Source organism: Indicator indicator, chromosome 28 (genome assembly GCF_027791375.1).
Source record: "Indicator indicator isolate 239-I01 chromosome 28, UM_Iind_1.1, whole genome shotgun sequence".
Lineage (NCBI taxonomy): Eukaryota > Metazoa > Chordata > Aves > Piciformes > Indicatoridae > Indicator > Indicator indicator.
In genome coordinates this window covers 6,387,288-6,408,177 of record NC_072037.1, presented here as the reverse complement: position 1 = coordinate 6,408,177, position 20,890 = coordinate 6,387,288, and the positions used below count along the sequence as shown (strand labels likewise).

General features: G+C 45.0%; 1 protein-coding gene across 1 annotated transcript in view; it reads right to left on the bottom strand.

Moving 5' to 3' along the window:
• Positions 1–20,890, bottom strand: part of COL27A1 (collagen type XXVII alpha 1 chain) — a 159,109-nt gene that overhangs the window by 97,991 nt on the left and 40,228 nt on the right. Inside the window, exons 6-12 of the mRNA XM_054393343.1 lie at positions 20,585–20,638; positions 18,620–18,673; positions 13,484–13,528; positions 12,484–12,537; positions 10,077–10,121; positions 7,675–7,728; positions 6,403–6,447 (exon numbers count right to left, since the gene is read on the bottom strand). Coding sequence (XP_054249318.1) covers positions 6,403–6,447; positions 7,675–7,728; positions 10,077–10,121; positions 12,484–12,537; positions 13,484–13,528; positions 18,620–18,673; positions 20,585–20,638 — 351 coding nt within the window. The remainder of the gene's footprint in view (positions 1–6,402; positions 6,448–7,674; positions 7,729–10,076; positions 10,122–12,483; positions 12,538–13,483; positions 13,529–18,619; positions 18,674–20,584; positions 20,639–20,890) is intronic.

Genomic DNA, 20,890 nt, shown 5'->3' with positions numbered 1-20,890 from the left:
AAGAGGTCAGGACTGTTGGTCCTGCTGCAGTTCTGTTCCTTTGCCACCCAAAAGGGAGGTTTGCTCTCTCTCCCCAAGAGACTTCACAGTTCCTTGTCACATCCCTCTTTGGCTAAAGATTTCATAGAATTTCTAAACACAACTACCCCTGCAGCTGTGGGAGCACAGCCCTCATGGGCAGCCCATTCATCCAAATACAAGGAAAAGTCCCATGAAGCCCTTTCAGCCAAACATCACTGAAGTTATCTGACAGCCCCTCCACCCTCTTGCCCTTTTATGCCTGGGTTTGACTCTTCCCCAGTCTGTGGGGCCCTAACAGAGTGCAGGTTGCACAGCCCCTGTTACCTAATGCTGAAGAGCACTGGATCTGCCACCACTGCTCATTATTTGTGGCCAAGATTTCCAAATTAAGCAGTCTTCTATTTAAGAAAGTCAAATAGCTTTGGTGATCAAAATATTTTCAGACTCAAAAATGGTAGTAGTTTTTCCTTATATTTCTAATGAAAATAATTCTGAGGCTTTGATCTGATTTATGAATGAACATTTTCCTGAAGCAAGAAAGATGATCTCCTGTTTAGGAGACTTTGGTTCAATTCTTCATGAGTATTTTTGAATTGTAATGGACAAGTCACTTAGGGACATTCTTGGAAACAAACCATCTCTGAGTTTGCTCTTGTCTTTCAGCTGAAACTATGGCCATTGGCACCTTTCAAACTCTTTTCTCTGTGTTTTCAAGCTCTTTGGTTTTCTCATTCTGTAAAGTGTGAACTACATGCCAATATTGTCCACCTTGCCAGGTTATTTGGATGATGTAATCAGGAACGTAGGAACACGTTCTGATATCGGAGTGATAAGTAACCATGCAAGAACCTCACCACAGAGATTTGGGAAACTCCAGACATGTGGAACACATCTTGGGCCAAAAAAAAGAGATGGCAACATTTGCTCTGGGCTTGTGCCTGCATTTCAGAGTGGTGAACCAGACCCAGAGGGGAAGAGAGACCAGCTGCCCAGTTTCAGTGTCCAACTTAAGCATTAAAAAAAAAAAAAAAATCACTGCCTGCTCAAAACAAATCTATTTTAAAAGTTCAAGTTAATAAAAATTATAGCAAAGAATTGACTTAGATGGCTAACAGGAAAAAGCAATTCAGGGACTAAAACTCCCTCAGTAACATAGTTTGGTTGATTACTAATTCTGAAGACCTCCACTTGCCTCTTCATGCAAACAGACTGTTTACAAGCATGGCTTATGCACCAACACTGAAGTGTCACCTAGCTCAGTGGGAAACCACAGTTCATCCCTACTTTTTTTTTCAATTTAAGTTACAATATTCCTTTCAAATGTTTCTCAGAGAAGTACAGCTCCATTCTTTAAATCTATCATTTTTTTTTTTTTTTTTTTTTTTTTAGGTAACAGGGTCCCAGTGACAAGAGAGACACAGCTGGACCCTTAACAGTCCCTGTCGAGCCATGATCCCCAGTTCTGTAGGTGGGAGCTCTTGGGGTGTATGTCTGTGCTTTGATACTGATGAGAAAAGCCAGATGGGCTGCCACTTTGCAGCCCCAGTGAGCTCAGAGGAGTCAGCTAGGGTTTGGCAAACACTTGTTAAAGAAGAGGTGCTTTGAAATGCAGTTATCAGTCTCTCAAATCTCAACTTGTGTGGTGCAGGAGACTCTTGCTTGCTTCTCTTCGAATGCAAGGAAGGACCTCAGCTGCATCCAAAGCAGAGAAAAGATTGGAGCAAGAAGAGAGGAGCTGTTTATCATCTTAGTCCCTGGGGAGAGGAGCAAAATTTATTTTCTCAGTAATTTGTGGTTATGCCAGCCTTGCCAGACACATGGCAAACCACGTCCCCCATTGTTTGCATGGACAACAGCTGAGACTGAGCAACTTGGCAAAGTCCCATGTGCTTACTACGTTCACCACTAAGTTATCTTAGCCATATATCAAAAGGCTGGGGGAAGTTGTGAAATGAAACCTTCTCCACCCAAGGGCAGCACTGGTGTCTCCTACATGCCTTTTCACATGATGCCACAGCCTACCCATACTGCTGGGGAGTGCAGGGGTATCACAGGCACTTCTAACAACTTATCAGAGGAAGGAAAAAGAATATATTGAGACTTGGTGTTTACTGGAGGCAGCAGTTGATACATAACTTCCTAAGTTGACATGGAAGAAGACAGCAGACGTGAAAAACAGCCTGGCAAGCAGGCCCTGCCATGTTACACGCTGAGAGCTGGCAGAGGGGCCCCTGTCTGTGGTCAGCTCGTGGGAAGCGATGCCAGATTCGGCAGCTTGCCACCACGCTGATGCTCACAGCAAATACTGAGCCTATGTTAGAGTGGCTGCCAGATCACTGCTGGCTCTCACACCCTCCATGCTGCGGCTGACAGGCAGAAGGAAGGAAGACTTCTGAACTCACCTAGGTACTGCTCTCTAATACTTAACCCCCACACACCACTTTGCAACACCTCCTCCTTGACATCTGCACAGTAATCCTTAGCGTTTGCACGCTAAGTTTCAGCTGCTGAGCTGAAGGGTGAGCTGAGTGTGTTATCCATGTTTCACACGCAGTCAAGAATGGCTAAACAGCTTGTCTGAAGTTGCATGCCACAGGGAAAAAATCAGGTCCCTTATTCTCTTCCTCCTCTTATTCATTCACCAAGCAATGCAGCATCTCTCCACCTTGCCTTGGCAGACTCCAGCTGTTCTCACAGGCAGAGGTGTCAACTTTCCTGGCCCTGTGTCCTGACTGCACACCATCTCTCTGTGCCTGCTACTTACATGGTCTACTCCACCTGTTAAGCTATCACATCAGAGCAGCACATCAGCAGCATGTTGGCGCTTGCCAAACGCTATGCAGAGCCTGATGACAAAACCTGTGCTGTCAGGAGGTGTTTGCCTCCCTGGCCTGAGGTTGGCAGGTGGGCAGGAACCCCACCACGGCACTCAACAGTTGGTGACACAGAGCTGCCTATCACTTGCAACAACAAGAAGACCAAAGAGGGAGAACAGTACCAATGAGCACAGCCAGACAGGCTGGGAAGCCCAAATGTCTGCTTGTGGTATCAATGATTTGCTTACACTATTGTATGTCAAAACCTTCCAGCCCTGGGGATGATCTGATCCAGTGATGATTTGTAATCTAAAGTGATGGATCCTTTGGGCCAGGGCTTTTCTTTCATGAGGTGTTCACTTGGTACCTGACACGGTGAGGCTTTCAGTGTTGCATGGAACCAGCAGCACTAACAGCTTTGCAGAAAAATATAAGGAAACCTCAGTTATGTTTGGCTAAACTGTGAATAGACCTCAGACAAACCCAAGAATTACCAAATATGTCTTGGAACTAAACTTTGCTCCTTCCTTTCTATCTCTTTTAAAATATTACTACTAATAATACACATTGTATGCAAAAATCAGGCATAGGATAGTGGAGCTGGTGCAGTATTGATACTCTACATGAAAAAAAGAGATACAAGCACATACTAAAAATGAAAATGAACAAAAAAAAAAACCCAAGAACTCAGACCTCTTTGGATATATTTCCTGAAGGTTTGCCTTTAAGTAGCTTTCTCTAACAGGACTTGACTGCTGAAAATATTGCATTACTTGAAGCTTAATACAGTCTGCGGTGCAGCCATTTCTGATTTCAGCTACCCACCTCCCACAGCATAAGGAGACCACATCACCTCCAGCTTTGTGCTTCTTGAATGATGGCTAACTGTATCTTCTCTGCCTGCAGGTTATCTCCCCAAGTGACAGTACACCTCCTTTCTAAAGATGAACTAGGACCAGTACGTTGCCTATACATGCCAAGACAGAGGATAACAACAGCTCCTGTCAGTCCTTACCCTCAGCACAGTGCAGACCACAGCCCTGCTTCCCTCACAGCAATGGGGCCTTTTTTAATTCTCTTTTTTTTTTTTATTTTTTTTGGCCAGCTGCTCAGCTGAACACTAAAAATCCACAAAACCACCAGAAGAAGCCATTCTCTCTTCAGTCACTGCATTGGCAAGACCTTAGGTTTAAGCTAGCAGCCACTTCAGCTCCAGGCCTCCATCCTAACTCTAAACCAGGCAGCAAATCCTGGTGTTATTTCAGTCTCCCTAAAGTACAGTGCATGGTGTTTTAATCATAACTCTCCCTCAGCCCACCCCCAACCCTCTCCTTGCTCAAGAGTTCTCCAGGATCCACATGTTAGGAATGCCCTCGCCTCCTGCATTGCTGGTGCACTGCAGGGAGAGCAGAGTGGGAGGTGGAGTCAGCTCCTTCCACAACAGACTCACCATGTCCCTCACAGCTCTGCAAAACTTAACTTCCCTGGAAGGTTTTCAAGATCTGACTCATGTCCAGTTCTTCTATTTTAATCATTCCCTCTTACATCATTCTCGGAGGCCCACAGAGTCACATGCAAACTCCCCCAGCCCCCTGCTCCCCTTCTGCAGAGCACTAAATCTGTTGCCTACTCTCATCCCAAACAAAACTAAGTAAAAAAATGCATTTTATACCAACTTCTCTGCTCTCCATAGTATTTTCCAGCTTTGGGTGGCAGATAATAATGGATTCTAAGAGCTCTCCTTTGCAATGACGACACTGAAACAGAACAGCAATGGTAGCCACGCCAGCAAACCCAGTGATACAAGAGAGCAGAGAAATCACAGCAGGCTCACTCATGCTGGAAACCAGCTGGGACACAGCACAGGCCAGGAGATAAGTGTTGGGAAGGGACCAAGTCAGCTGGTTCCTACTTTCCATTCTCCCAGTGACTTCCTGAATCACTCTGGATGTCACTTAATCTTTTTGTTCACGCTGGGAAGTACAAATCATCAGCGTCAGCCCATTCAAGATTTCTTATTAAACCTGATATCATGAAATGGGGATGGAGCCAAAACCCTCTGAAAGAGCAGCGTAGAACAAAGGTGCTGATGTGCAGCCTCTTAATCCCTTCTCTAGATCCCAGCCGAAAAGCCTCCATGGATGAGAGATTCCCTGCTGATCTCAGGGGAGCCCCTTGTAACAGTGGCTGCCAGGCCAAAACTCTTGCCTGGAAGATTACAAACTGTAGCCAAAGAACAGCTGGAATGCTTGGAGCCTCCAGCCTGCTCTGTGCAGAAACAAGGCAGAGAGCAGAAACCCTGCACCTAACGACCGTTGCTTTGTTTGCTTGACTCTGGTCAATGAGTCATCCTTACAGCCACTGGGTCTCTGCAGTTACTCATCACAGAAGGTATTGGTGCAACCAGTGCCACACAAAACCATAAGATCTGCTGCCACCTCCCCCCCAAATCTCTCTCTTCCCTCCATTCCAGGGAGAGAGGACCAGCCAGCTGGGATGAATGTGGCACTGTTGGGATGTTTGCAGGGCTATGGCTGTGAGAACAGCAGCAAGCAGTAGGCGTGGGACTCCTGGAAAGCAGGCGTTCGCATGCAAGGGTAACAAGGAGAGCGCTGGATTTTTCCGTGTGTGGGTGAGTGGACATTTTGCAAGGAGCATGTGAGTGCAATGATGTCAGGAGATGGACTCAGGCTGACACAAAGGGCAAGGTGCAAATCAATGAGACACACCAGGGCACAAATGTGCTTGATCTGTGCTCTCCTCTGACTCCTGGAGCCAAAAACTTTATACCTTTTGCTGAAGGTGACAGGCAGAATCACTTGGGAGAAGGAAAGTTCTCCTTTCTGTCCTCTTCCTCTTTCCTCAACTCCTTCCAGTACTTTCCCCACCTCTTGCTTTTTGCTATGGTCAGCACAAGCCCCTTTCTTCTTATATGCAACTCTCACAGTTTCCACCTTGTTTTCAGCCCTACCTGCAAACACCTCTTCCTCCTGGTCAAGCTCTCAAATTTACTTGGTCTCCTTGCTCCTCAAATATGTCTTCAGCTGATCTGTGACTGCTTTAACTCTCTACCACCACCAAGGGTAAGAAGGTTTCTATACAAAAGTACACTTGCATTATTCAAACCAGGGTTGGAGAGAATCACAGCAGAGTGGGAAATGTGATGGGACTGGTGGGAGCACAGAACAGTAGATGGAACAGTGCAAGCACAGACACCTGGGATGCTGCAATCATGGTGGAGAATTAAAAAATTCTTTCAGAGAAAAGGTTGGATAGAGTGGAAGGCTTTCTCAGAAGAGAAGCTGAGAAGTGTAAGATCCAAAGGAGTGTGGAGACAGTGAGAAAAAGAAGAAAAATGCCTGTGAAGTGGGCAGGGCATGGAAGAAAGGAAGAAACCAATATTTGTATCTTCAATATTCTTCCCTGTTTGAGACATGGAAAGACTTGTTTGATCTCCCCATTTAGTTCCCATTAGAGGAGATGAAGAGACCCAGCCAAAAGCCAGAGGTTTTGTTTCCAGTTTCATTCAACAACTGTCTGCATAATAGACGAGGAAAAACTTTACCGGCCTACCCATCTTGCCCCTCTTCCCAGGAACTCCAGGGATCCCCTGCAAGGAAAACACACAGAGAAAAAAAATAATAGGTCTGGTTGAGAAAGCAAACAGCCAACCAACAATACAAAACAAAACTAGAGGAGAAAGGGGAATGCAAAACAGGCTAATGACTACGGCATTGTTCGGGAATCAAAATGTCAGCTACTTGCAGTCAGCTGCGAGAGCAGAAGACAATTAACCTTCACCCACTAACTATGGCCCTCCCCGAGGAGCACACACGCAGGCAACATCCACACCCAGGGCAACAGGCTGAAGCTGTGCTTAGCAGGAGCAGTCATTAAGCTACTGGTCTGGAACCGAATGAAGGCCACCGCCGAGGCAGTCGCTGGAGAACTCCTGTTTATGTTTCTTATTTAGTTATACAAGCATTAAATCAGCGACTTCAGAGTGCAGGGTAGTCCCCTTCCAGGCAGGCACACACACACACTCACTCCCACATGCTCCTGGGGCCTCTCTTGTTTCTGGACCTTGCATTTGAGGGAGAAAAAAATGGAATCAGTCTTCATCTCACGGTTACCTTCCTTGCGGTGGGAAGAAGGGATCCCTGCGAGGGTAGAGATAAGGCAGATGGGGGAACATGGGGGAGAAGAGCAAAAAAAGGAAGGGAGGTCCTGCAAAGCTCTGAACATGTGGCTTTGGAGAAGGCACAATAAAATGAATGGGGGGAAGGGAGGACACATGGGAACAGCAGTCAAAGCAGCCCATCCACAAACCCCAGTCTTGACTGCCCAAACTCAATGTAAATGAAAGGAAAGCTATTGTCAGAAAGTCCCAGGCACTGGGCTTTCCAAGAGCCAAGCTCTTTCTACACATCTCCAGTGTGGACACCCAAAACGCTGGGACACTGTGGCTGTGATGTCATTCCTGTGGGAGGAGAGAATTTGCATGTACATTCTGTACCCCACTACATCTCACTAAGGAGAACTCATAAGGGGGAGGAGGAAGGCAAGTTTTTAAGTGAAGGAAGATACAGAAAAACTCCTCTCTACTCAACAATGAGGTGTGAGGATCCCATCTGAAGCTTAGGTTTTCCTGAGCTGAATGTGAACATCATACAGGGACACAGGTCTTCATGCAAGAGTAGGAACAGCTTAAAGAAGGCATGGTTAAACATCAGGCGTCCTTTCCTCTTTTCAGGAACAAGGGATACAGAAGGTTACAACAGGCTCTGTAGAACTGTATTCAACCAACACACCAGGGTTTTCTTCATAAAATACTCACTCGTTCTCCATCAGCCCCTGGGAAACCAAACAATCCTGGGAGACCAATATATCCCTAAAGAAAAGAGGAAAGAAGCAGTCAAGCACATTTCTCCTTTAGCAGCCAATCAGTCTGTCTTCCCTGAAGAGCGAGCATCCTCCAGCGCGGGTCAATGGCAGCCGTGATGAAATAAACCTTGAGGCAAGTGTATATGCCCATGGACTGCATGGTGCTGGCTTCCACGATGTAGTCCAAGGGCACATACCCTCACACCAGGGATCATGAGGACTCCAGGCAGGAAGGAGCCAGCAGGAAGAAACCTTACCTGGGCTGGCTCTAAGTGTACCTGAGGGAAATGGAGCTTGGTGCAAGGTTAGCAAATGTAATGCAGATGCCTACACCTCCTTTCAATGTCTCCAAGGGCTCTTTCCCTGCCTTTGGCACTCATCCTGCACTGTGTTGTGAAAACATCCTCTTGCATCAAGCCCTTTCTTCTTGTCTAACATCACATGGTGGTCCCACAGCCAACCCCTCCTCATGCAAACACCTTGTCCTGGCATGCAATGCTGCCCAGCACCCTGCAGCTGAAAGAGGAGCAAGTCCATAATGGTTCTGCCTGAAGCCTTTACCTGCAGATTCTGTTGCACCACTAAAACCTTTTGCAAAATTTGTATCAACCTGAGCACCAAAGAGCCTTACTGAGACAGGGAAAGGCTAAATGTGCCACTTCAGGCTCTTTGGATCCAGTGTGCAAGGCTCAGTGTGTACATACAGACTCTCTGACACCCAGCTGTGAAGAAGCCTCCTCTACACCAATGTGTTTCACAAACTCATCAGCAGGCAGCACATTTTCAAGTATGCAGCATCTCTCTACATCCTTGAGATCCCGCTAAGACATGATGTATAAAATCCTCTGTTTTCCTTTCCTTGCAACAATTGAAGCCTTGTGTTTAATCCTCTTTGCTCAGTGGTTAGTACAAAGTTACCTTGTGTGCTGGTCCTCTGCAAAGGACTAAATTGTGCCAAACAGGCAGAATCAAGAGGAAGTGAATGTCAGCAGGGAGCCCCCTCGGTGGCACCTCACTGTTACAAGAGCCAAGTGTTAACACTGATTTTCTCTCATCTTTCTTTCCCCATCATCACTAAATCTCTTACTGTCAAGCTCACCAAAATTTTTCACCAGTCCATCACTCCCTTTAGGGATAATTCCTAGCCTGGAAATGTGACTACATTAAAACCATGCTGTTTGCTTTTGCCTCCTGAACCCCAAGACAAACCAGGTAACTTCTGAACTACTTCCTGTAGAAGAAAAATGTAGAGGTGGAGTGTGAAGAAGAGTCCAGAGCTGGCTCCCTCAATCCACAAAGTGCAGATATCTCACCTTAGTACCTAATTCTGAATGACTGCATTTGAATTGAGAAATGGCTTTCTTGGGTAGCTGTAAATATTTCAGTCCTCAGCTCTCAGGATTGCAAAAAGTGGGAAATAATTTTCAGTTCTTATGTTCTGCACATACATCACACAACAATTACAAGAGGTCCTGGCCAGACCAGTCAAACAGTTGCCCCAGGGAAAACTTCATCACTTGCAGAAGTGAGGTGAGCAAGCCTGTGCTATGTCACATCTTCCTCCCTCTCCTGCAGGACACTGAACGTGCCATCTCCCTTCCCAGCTCAGGAATACAGCTAGCTACGGGGTCAACATTTGTTTGTTCCTTGCAGTTTTCCTAGTGATGAAAGCCAGCTGGTTGGGTTACAGAGAAAGTATCACATGTTAGAGAAATGGGGGATTTTATTGGCTCTGAATCTTATTGTGAATTTATAATTGCAGGAAAAGAACAAACTGTGATTAACAAGAGCCCTTAACTGGTGAAAAGACAACAATCCTTTGCAGTGAGAATGAGCCTCCAGCAATTCAGTTTGGTGAGAAAACCCAGGCAGAACAGAGATATTAATGTTTGTATTTGCACATGGCTTCAAGATGCTGGCTTGCTCTTCTGTATAATATAAATCACTCTCAAACCCAGGACTGTACCCAAATGAGCCCATATTCAGTGTGGTTGAAGACTGCTGAACCACACTTAGTGGAACTAAAGAGGCCTTTGGGAGATGGGGCTTGCAGAAAGCTCAGAGTTTGGTCTTTGGTAGGAATTTGTGTGCTGTTCTTTCCTCTTCTGCAATGTGAGCTCTGAAGGGGTTTGACTTTGTATCAACAGCACTATTGGTGAACTTTGATCCTGGTGCATTCCACATCTAATTTTAAAAGTTTGGTAGTGCTTCAGCAAACAAATGGTGCACAGCTCACCTCCCCTGAATGCAACAAATGAAAGCAACTAGCCTCAGGACTGCACAATTAGGCATAAATTTCCTGGAGAAGACTTTGGTAAAAACAAGTAGAGAAAAGCCAAACAAAAGTCTACTTACCCGACTGCCTTTTGGACCAGCTTCCCCTATGGGGCCAGGTAAACCCTAGAGCAGAGGAAAAAACAAAGACGAATGTGGACAGGCTTTCGCTCAAGCCAATGAGCAGTGCCAAATCCCCAGCACTGTCCCTGTGTGGTTTCAGCGCAGAGTCCAAGGCGTATCAACAAAGGAGGGAAAAAAGGACAAAATTATACAAATAACAAATCTCCCATTGTTGGGGAGCTGGGACTCTGCAGAACCTGAGACTGCTGCACATAGTGAGCCTTCCCTGGGGCTGAAGTAGAGATTTCTGATCATAAAGCCCAAACAGGCTAATGCAGCAGGGTGCAGGGAGGTTGTGTTACACTTCAGATGCGATGGACAGTGATGCTCTGTACCCAACAGCTCTTGGTTCATTTTCCTGCCTAGCTGAACACAAGCATAGCAGATGACAAATGTATTTCAATACTTGTTCAGGGAGCACAAGTGGACCCTGATGCAGTGAGAAAGTCTCTCTAATTTCTACACCCTACAAAGCCACTTAGCAGTGGAGATGCTGCAATATCTCTAACTCTTTCCAGCATCAACAGCCATGGAAAGAACTGAAAATACATTCCCCATTTTAGTTCTATGCTTATTGCTGCTCCCTAAAGGTATTGTGAAAAAGAACCCTGTAAAAATGCATGATGAATTTTACTTGTTCATTGTCTTCTAGCAAGTTCCTAGGTCCATTTTGTCTAGTTTCAAATGTTGCTGGGCTTTTTTGGAAGGGAAGATTAAAAGAAAGAAAAGGCTCACTCGATATTTTCTGTAGCTGGCAGCACTGCACATTCAGCCTGGGATCTGAAAGTCAAGTTGTGCTCTTTCCTGACTCATGCATCATTGCCAAAGATTTCAGCCATTGGGGTGAAGTTAAGAATTTTGCCTATGATGCACAAATCAAAACAGAGCCAAGCTCTTTCTCCCATTATGCTGCAGAGCCAGCACAGCTGACAGGAGTAACAAGTAGTAAAATCTCAGTGAAGTAAACAGCTGATGTTGGATACACACAGCATCCAGACATGCTGAAGAAAGCTGCCTTAATAATAATAATAATAAAAAAGTCACTTTTCTGACCCAAATCACATTGTAAGAAAGCACTTTTTTTCTTGACATGTGGAGTGCAAAGATTTCCCTCTGCTTATGTGATAGGCAGGACTCTGGAGAATTGCTGAACAGCCTTCATTAACCTTGTATGTCCAATATGGTTTGGACCTCTCAATGTTAGTCACCTAACACACATTCACACCTAGAAGATTCTTTGACATGCAGATCTCTAAGAGCCTTTCAGAGTATGAATGGAGCATTTAGTCAGGTGCATAAAGCTCTCATCCAGTTCTACCATCTGCACTCTCCAGCATGCTAAGCAAGGTGTCCAATTAATTTTCACTTCAAAGTGGACCACACATTCTTGATAGTCTGAAAGAGGGAGATGCAGACATGTTCTGCACATCTAGCTCACATTTAGGCCAATAACCTACACTTCTGGGTAAGAACTCACAAGTCTGAGCCTGCGTGGGGTCTTTGACATCTGTCTAGCCCCTCAGGTATGTACTTAAAGGGAAAGATGGTGAAATACAACATTAATGTGTCCAGTTTAGAAAACCATGGATAAACTCATTTCACTTCAAAATTTTACAAAGGCCAGGTCATCCGCCCCTCAATAGATTCCATTTAGGGTCTTACAAATTCTCCCTCTTCATTTTCTTCCTGCTACTCAGCATTTTACATCAGTAAGACAGCAAAGATCCAGTCTTGATCCATTTTTCTTTGCACACTCCTCCATTCCTACAGTTATCTCTGTGCATTTTCTTTCAAAATGAAAACAAAGTCTTGATTTTCTTTCATCACCTATTTTTTTTTGGCAGCTGCAGATATGTTTTCTATACATATTTATGGTCCATGCATAATGTTCTATATGTATATATGATTATACTAATGAAATGTACAATTGAGAGTTCATGAAAGTATTTCCTTTTATTGACACACTTCTTTTTTTCTGTCCCAGGTTTCTAACCTGCTCAACTTTAGGTGCAATTTATGCCTAAGAGTTTGCAGGCATGTTTCTCTGCCATGTTTTTTATTAATATTTTTTTTCCTCTTTTCCTCCTTTCATTATATTGAAGCAAAAATCGATCAGATTTTGCTGTAGAAATGAAAGTTTTATCTATCACAGGTATAAAATAATTTCTAACAACCTTAATGTCCCCCAGAATTGAAAGCTTGTGACGTTGATACAACACCTTGGAAAGGGAAGAAGGAAAATATTCAACCACATTCTAGAGGTCTGCACTGTCTCTAGTGGGACATGTATTTAGTGGGGCATATACTTAGCTACCTGCACACCCAAATCCCTAGCCTGTTCACAGCACGATGAGATTTACTGCACCTGCCTGCCAGGATAACCTTTGGCACCTGGGCTTCCATCTGGTCCTCGGTGGCCCTTTGGAAAGAGAAAAAAAAGCAGCAGGTAAGGTGAATGTCATACTTGGGAAAGCTTTTTAGCTGCTTCATCCTTCAAGCTGGAGGGAAAGGAGGATGGAATGGATTAACCAGGAGCAATTTATAGAGAAGAAGACAATATTAAGGGTAGACAGTGATATAAATTAATGAGAGGGGGAAACACACAGAAGCCAAGTCAATAGGACCCAGGCATTAAGCAAGTGTTGCAGTTTCTCTTTCTCCCTCCATCTGCAGTGAAAGCAGCAGATAGTTTGAAACAAGGAGGCTAAGAGAAGGTGTAAGGCTGCATGTATATCTGGCATATGGAACCGTTTTACTGGGGGAGAACCACTGCCAAAATTCTTCAGAACTAAATGGATTCATGTATAATATCCTTTAACATCATTGCTAACAGGGCCTGCTATTCATTGCCCTTTTTTTTCCCCCTCAACTGCAAACATCAGACTTAACCAAATAAAAAAAAAAAGGGGGGGGGGGGGGGGGGAGGAGGGAGGGGAGCAGAGGGGGAGGAGGAGAAAAAGCCAGAGGGGGAATGGGCTTTGGGAGGGGAGTTTCATGTTAGTACTTAATATGATGTGGTCTAGTAAACTCCAGGTGAAATTAATGTAAAAGGAAAAATAAAGGGGGAGTAGGGCAAGCTGGTATTTCTTCCACCACACAAACTTAACATGGTTAAGGAATAAACATTATAAATTAAATTTAGAAACTCCAGGGCAGTCTCCTCCCACCAACCTGCTGATGCTTGGTCAGTGTATGTACATGGCTGCTGGCAGCAGGAGAGCTCTCTGCCCATCCCTGTGTGTGCCAAGCCTCCCCTGGCAGGACACAGGAGCTGGCTGTCCATACACACGGGATCCAAACCAGCATCAGAGTCAGCAAATCCTCCCCCCTTTAAAGATTCAGTGTTGGAAACTGGGAAGACTCACCTGGTCTCCAGGGTGACCTGGTGGTCCAGGGTAGCCTTTATATCCCTGTTGAAATAGGATGGAAGAGACAAATAATAAGAAAAAGGCCTGACAAATAAAATAATCTGGTTGGAATTTACAAGGTGGGACTAAAGTTCTGAGGAGAAGCAGGCTTTTAGATATGGGATGTCACTGCAGAACCACATGGACTTTTATCATGTTGATTTGTGTCTGCATCACTCAAACCCTCTTGGGGTCTAGTGGTCACTCAAGAAGGAACTTGTTCCATGAATAAATGTAACAGTTTATAGCCACACTCAGATCTGTCTGTAATCTACACACTTAGCAAAGCTACCCTTAATCCTTTGGAAACCACAGGCTTGTATGGTGAAATGTTGGCTTTGAGCAAGCTGGAGAACTCCATGGGTCACATTTCAGAGCACTCACTTTTGCTTTAGAGCTTGGCATGCCATAAGAAACACCAAATGAACTATTGACTGTCATGGGAAACCTCATGGGTTTTTTTCTACCTTGAATTTGTCCAGCTTCCCTTTTTTCTAATCCAATTATTACAAGATATAGAATCATAGAATTGTTGTGGTTTGAAGAGACCCCTAAGATCATAAAGTCCAACCTTCAATCCAACACCACCATGGCCAATAAACCATGTCCTAAGAAAGACAAGATGCAGAGTCCTCCATTATGAAGCTACCTAAAATGGTGAGCAAGCTGTCTCTTAACCTGCTCTCTCTCTGCTGAATTAATTAGAAGGAGTTTCTTAATCCAGTTTGTTGGTTGGCAAGTGTTGCAGGCTTCAAATTGTTCTCAAAGGTCTTTCATAAACCTGCCTCAGTTTTTTACTTTTTTTTTTTTAATTATTTTTGAGAAGCAGATGCTGGAGCAGGACAAAGGTAGCCTGTTTCACTGCAGCATGTATTGTAGCAGAGTTTGCTTTCTCCAGGATTTAGCTTGGGCTCTCTTCAGACACAGTAAAATCTGCAAATGACAGGAACTTCAGATATTTCCCCCTATCCTTTCTTATCTTGCTTCAGGTATTTAAAACAAACTCATTTCCATCAAGTGGAGTCAGAGCAGGTTAGGAGCTACAGAGATGACTCTTTAGCTGGGCTACCAGCAAGACTGTTTTTAAAGGGCAGAAAATGTAACTTGAAAAAAACAGGGAGAAAAAACAAACAAGAAACAACCCTTACACAAATACTACAGAGATCACAAGATGCTTTCAGGGTGGGTTGCAACTGCTTATTGTAACTCAGGCTCTGCTACTCACCCTGTCCCCAGGCAGGGCTCCCGGCACACATCACCTGGCTGTGAAACCCACAGAAGAGCATCCCCTGCTCTGGAAGCCATAACCAAGCCCTGGCCAAGGACTTGGCCTTTTGCTTCACTCACTAGGATGAACCCAGAGGTCCACACCTCTGCGTAACAGCCTTTTTATTCTTCCCACGGGCTATTGTAGAGCTGCAGCATAAGCCTTTGCTGGCAGAAGTAAGCAATGCTCTCAGCCATCCTGGCTACTGCCCACTCCCCTCTGCATTCCTCCTTGATTGTTAGTTCAGACATTTTGGCCTGGAAAGATGTTGATTCCCTTTTCACCAGTTCTCTCCTGCCCAACCTTGCTGATCATGGCCCACACTTTAGACTGAGCTGCACCTCCTGAGAAGGTGGTGGCTGACCTGAAAGACCATTTGGCTACTGCCTGGCCCTTATCTGAAGCACTTGAAAGGTCCTTTCTCCAAATGCTGCCAGTGCTTCTCAGCCAACAGCTCCTAATTGGAAAGGCCTCAGCAGCTCTTGGAGCAGGATCAGAAGACAGGATTCCCTGCCCTCTCCAGGAATATGTCCCATGAGGTCTTCTCTTGCTTATCCTCTGCCTGGCTCCTTGACAGAAGCTCAGCATCATCAGAAAGGAAAGAGGATGCTTCACCTGGCTGGGTGTCTGGCCTGAAAGTGAAGGCATGCTGTGAAGGTCTAGACCCACTTGAATGTTCTGGCCAACCCCCCATGCCTTCCAGAGAGAGCTGCCAACAAAACAGCCCTGAGTTCAGCACCTCTAGCTGTGGTCTGGGATTTAGAATGGAGCCAGTGGGGCCTCTGCCCAGCTATTCTGGCCACAGCCTGGAGCAGGAACTACCTTTTTCTCCAGACAACTGGAGCACCTACTTCCATGGATACAAACACTTACAGATGTCTCTCTCCCTCCACTGATAGGAAGCAGGTGCCTAACTTGAGGCTCCAAGTCATTCTGATCTGACTGGGTTCCTGCAGGACAGGTAATTCAAGCCTGCAATGTCCACCTAGAACAGGTGGTTGGATGGTAGCCCCTTAAGGTGCTCGAATCATGTGCTGAGCTGAAGTTTGTGACAAACACTGCCTTGATGTCTCTAACAGTAAGCGAATGGCACTTCAGTGAAATATGTAGACAATCCACTAGTGTTGCAGCCTATTAAATATCCTCCTCACACAGAAGGAGCTCTAGGAAGCTTTGAATATGTGTTTCTTCATGGTATGCTGCAATGTTTCTGTCTCAGGTTAATTAAGTGAGGAAAAACCACAAAAGCCTGTGTGTGCTTAAGCTGGCTGAAATGTAAAAGCATTTACCTGCTAAAACCCTCTTCAAATAGCACTAAAATGACAGGGCAGAGGGTATGAAAACAACTCCATTTGCTTTTTTATCCAGACACTTCCTGATGATTACAGGGTGCTCAACACAAAGGGCTGTGATTCAGAAAGGAAATTGCACTCCAGTGAAGGATTTACTCATCTGTGATGATATTTATAATCCCTGCTCGCTAGCTAAAACTGGATCATGCTGCAGTTTGATAGGAAATGTGAAGAGTAAAGAGCCAGGGAAGGAGATCTGTGTGGCAGGCTGTGTTTTGAAGCACTGACCAATGCCCAGCTCTGTCTCTGCTCTCTGAGTGACTTGAACAAAGCTGTTTCTCTCTCACTGCTGCTGTCTTCTACAATCATGTATTTTGCTACAACCATTTTCTCCTCCACAGCACTTGATGCTGGGAGCAATGATGTGCTCTGCTGAGATGTATCTGCAAGGCAGCTGTAGTCTGCAGCCTGCTGCCAAAAGCCAAAGTCCTTGTAGGCAGCAAAGGGCAGAGGGGACATTCAAGTCCTGCCACTGCTCCCAAGGACTGCCTGTAGGCAAAAGCAACATTTGCTGCATGGAGAGAACAGGAATGAGATCTGCTGTTTGAAAGACAGTTTCATATACTCATAGATTGGTGCAGGCAAATGGCTTTGGGGGTGCTGGGATGAGAGTCTCCAAGCATACAAAGAGCAAAGCTCTGCGTTCACAAGGCAGGGGCCACAGTATCCAGAACCAGATGCTGCCTGGTTGTGGCTCCAGCTCATGCTGCTGAGCCAGTTGTTTCATTTAGTGAGAAGAGTATTTTGTTTCCTCTGGTGAAATATTTTGCCTATTTGAAAGTTTCTACATGGTGTTTTCAGATCAAAGCCCTTTGAGCTCCTTTCACAGTCCCTCCATGGACTGAGCAGGAGGGATGTCCTTTTCCAAGGCGTTGCTGTTTTCTGGTAGCCAAGATGTGTTGTTCACCTTCAGCCAAACACCAGCATATTTTCACTGGGAGAATGCCAGGAGGGAATCCAGATTAAAAAAAAGACTTTTTTCCCCCCAAAACATTTCTCCAACAGCTGCAAATTTTTTTTCTTAATGCAGGATGCTAATAAAAGCCAGGTTACACCAAACCTACTGCCAGACTAGTGCTACTGGGAGGTGGGGTTTTTAAGCTGCACCAAAGGAAAAATTTCAGCATCCAGCTTGCTCATTACTTGAAGAAACAGAAGCCTACCCCTGCTGTTGCCCCGTCCTGTGGGAGCTGAGCTCAGATGTGAAGGCTATGTGCTGGACTCAGGAATGTTTGTTCAATCTCCTATTCCTTCTCCACTTTTTCCACTATGAGTCCTTGCACTCCTGACATTACATTTTGCTGATCACAACAGCAAGGTTTTGTTTTATGAGCTGTTATACCAGGAGAATGGGATTCTTTGCACCCTATTTGTTAGAACTTGTTTGTGACAGCAAAGGGTTGGTAATTAATCACTCGATTGCTCCTAGCTCCACACAGCACCTCAAGCATGACCAGTCTTGGGACAAATCCAACCCCCTACTCTTGGCAATTTTGTTCCAATATAAAGCATACAACCAACAGTCTTGGAGAAGCCTCCTCCACACCTTCTTTCTCTCCCCAGAGTCTTAAAGCATACCTGAGTAGGTGTTTGTGTGGAGCTAATTGGCCTGAGGAACAGTCTAACTTCAACCACTCATTGACTGATGAAGTGATTGAAACAAGATGCTAAATTTAACTATCAGCTTAGTTATGTCAATACTGGCCTGCTGAGGAGTCATGTCCCCTGAGCCCAACTATCAAACAGCTCCCTGTAACAGGTCCAGCTTTCACAAACCCAAACCAGCCTACCAACATAACCTGGAAGTGGAAGGTCAGCTGAAGTGTCCTTGATGTATGGAAGTTATGAGCTCACTATATGGATTGCTGAGGTATTGCTGTGCAGACTTGAATGCAAGGCTGTGAGCACACAAACACTGCTGCTGTATGAAGGCAAGGATGGATCTTGTGCTCTATCCCTACATACTTTCTCTAGGCATAAGTGTGCTGTTGGTGATGTTTATGCTGTTGAAACACCAACATGAAAGGAAATTAAGTAAAACCTGCCTAGTGCTGTCAGACTCCAGGGGAAACAGAGAGGGCACACTGATATTTTCTTTGATATGTGCTTTACCAGGAGAAGACAATCAAGGTTTCCTCAGAGTTTCTAAGCCTGTTCTGAATCCAGGCTTTGAGTACTGATGCTGGTTGTGGATCCATTTAGTTAACACATTGGTTGAACCAGGTCCAATTTCAGCTTCCTGATGGAGACTTAGTGTCAGGATGCAGTGCAGAGGGACATGGAATACAAAGAAGGAACAGAAATTTGGACCCAGAATTTAATTTCATACCCTTACATAGTCTTGATGCTACAACCTTTCTAGACCTGCAAATCAGGCACCAGATTTTTTTTTTTTCTGGATTCTAGGACTTTTAGCCTGATTTAGAGAAGAAACTTTCAGAACAGATCTAATTAATTAGAAAAGAATACTCTTACCTTCCTACCAGGTGGTCCAGGGAACCCAGTCAAACCAGGCAACCCCACATCTCCCTGCAGGAAGCAAGCAAGTTGGATTAGTTTTCCCTGTGCCTGCAATGATTTTGCTGACAGCAGGACCCAGCTATTAATATTTCTGATTCTAATTGCAACTCTTCACAAAATGCCTGGGTGAGAAGTGTAGATTTAAACAACATCTCTATTAACTGGCTTATATAAATAATAAACCCAGTTAATTAATGGCAGCTGTTGCTTTTTTGCCAGCAGAATGGATGCTTTTGTGTTTTGCAGTGATCTCATTCAGTCACATGCTTCACTTGCCTTTCGATAGGCATTTGAATAGCCAGGGCAAGGAAATTTTAGCTTTTAGATGCAATAAGAACAATAGGCACCTCCTGCCAAACCCAAACCACACTGGCTCAGCTCATGGCTCCAGTGCTGATGGTACTGATGGGATAATTATTTAACCTGCCTACAGAACATGGGTCTTTGCAGGCTGCTGGTGTGGAAGGGTTTTTTCCAGTGGCCTTTGCTTTTGAAGAGGGACTGCATCACATCCCAGCTGTCATACTCAAATCATCATAGGAACAGAGAAGTGTTTTCCTTGTGTAACCTCCCTAGCACCCAATCACTTTGTACAAGCCCACTTTGGCCTCCTCTGATTAGGATCAAAACCACCTTTAAAGTCTCTGACGGTGTGCTGTGCCTGATTACTGAAAACGCATTTGGAGTATCTAGCTTGAAAATTAGGCATCACTCCAAACTCCTGCAGGAAGCTCCTTGTTTCTCTTACTGCTAACAGGAATAAAGCCTTGTTAACATGAGCTGAAAGTGATCTGGATCTCTCCCTTTCTTACACTGAGCACGCTTGCAAGAAAATGGTTCCAGACTCTGCAGGTGGATGATTTCCAGCCAATGCCATTCCCCATCTAGTGCACCAGAAAATTCAAAAGGCATCTCGTGCTGTTAAGTTAAAAGCAGCATTTCAGACTTAGCCTTCTCAGTGTTTTCTAGAATTGCTCTCCATCTTGCATTTCTGTGGCTTGCTGTGCTTCGTGCAGGCATCTGGTTTCAAATGAAAGGCCTAAGTTCTTCATGGCTGATGCTTTCTATTAGCTGTGCACTTATAGCAAGGCTTATCATGAAAGGAAAAGAAACAGGCTTCTCACCCTGGACACGAGTTATGAAGTATTGTGCAGGCAACACTGAAAGAACTAATTGAGGTAGAAGTTGTGGAGCTTTAATAGCTCTACTGTTCACTTCTAGACTTCTGTGAGGACTCATTACCTCAGTAAAAATTGCTCAGCTGTGAAACAGCAAAGAATTAGCAGAACTCTGATTCTTAATAATTACTAAATCAAAAACCCAACTATGCTTCCCACTTGTGTGCTTGGTGTTGATCTGAGCAGACCCTGGTGGAAATTATTATCAGACAGCAGAGCTGTGGTCTGAGCAGCTTCCCTTTCTCCACCAGTAGGACATCAAGGCTGCTCCCACGGCAGTGATCTGCTGTGGGTTGCGTGTGTGATGTGAGGCAAGCCACTGCTTCTCAGCTCCTCAACCAGAACATCCTTCCTTTTGCCTCCAGGCTTTTCAGGGCTTACACTGGGACTGCCTCTTTCTACAGCTGCATGCCCAGAGCTGGCAAGGTGTGGCTGTTTCTCTTACACCCTAGATCAAATGCTTATCTTAAGTAGCCATGAGCCAGCAGCAAGCAGAAGCTGCAGATTGTGCATAAAATGGAGAAACACTTAGACAACAAAAAGCTGTGGCAGCAGGCACTTCAGTGCACTGTGGTCAATACCTTAGCTAGCTCTCTTTACTCCTGGAGCCTGGGTCTAAGTCTTAATTTTCGGTCCTAAGCCTACATAGGTATTTGTGAAGCTGGTGGCTGCAGGATGGACTCCCCCCACGTGTATACACAGGGTTTAAAGCACTGTTTGTGATCCCTGAGCAGCACCTTACCTTCTGTCCACTGCGAGCTTTGCCAGGAGACAGCCCAGGATCGCCTTTCTGACCCTGAAATGATAAACTTCAGTTAATGACATAATCCAAGGGCCCAGCCCATAGATTGTGTTCTGCTTCCACCAAGCCTCCAAACCAGAAAAACATTTTGTTTTATCTCTGCCCTGCCCCAGCCTCCCAAATGTGTTCAGTCCCTGGGTATAGCTGTTTTGCTGGGGGTGGTTTTGGTGAGTGATTGCTGCTGTTGCTGCTGCTGCTAAAGCATTGAGTTTTAAATAGTATTTGACAGTATTAAATTGACTAAAG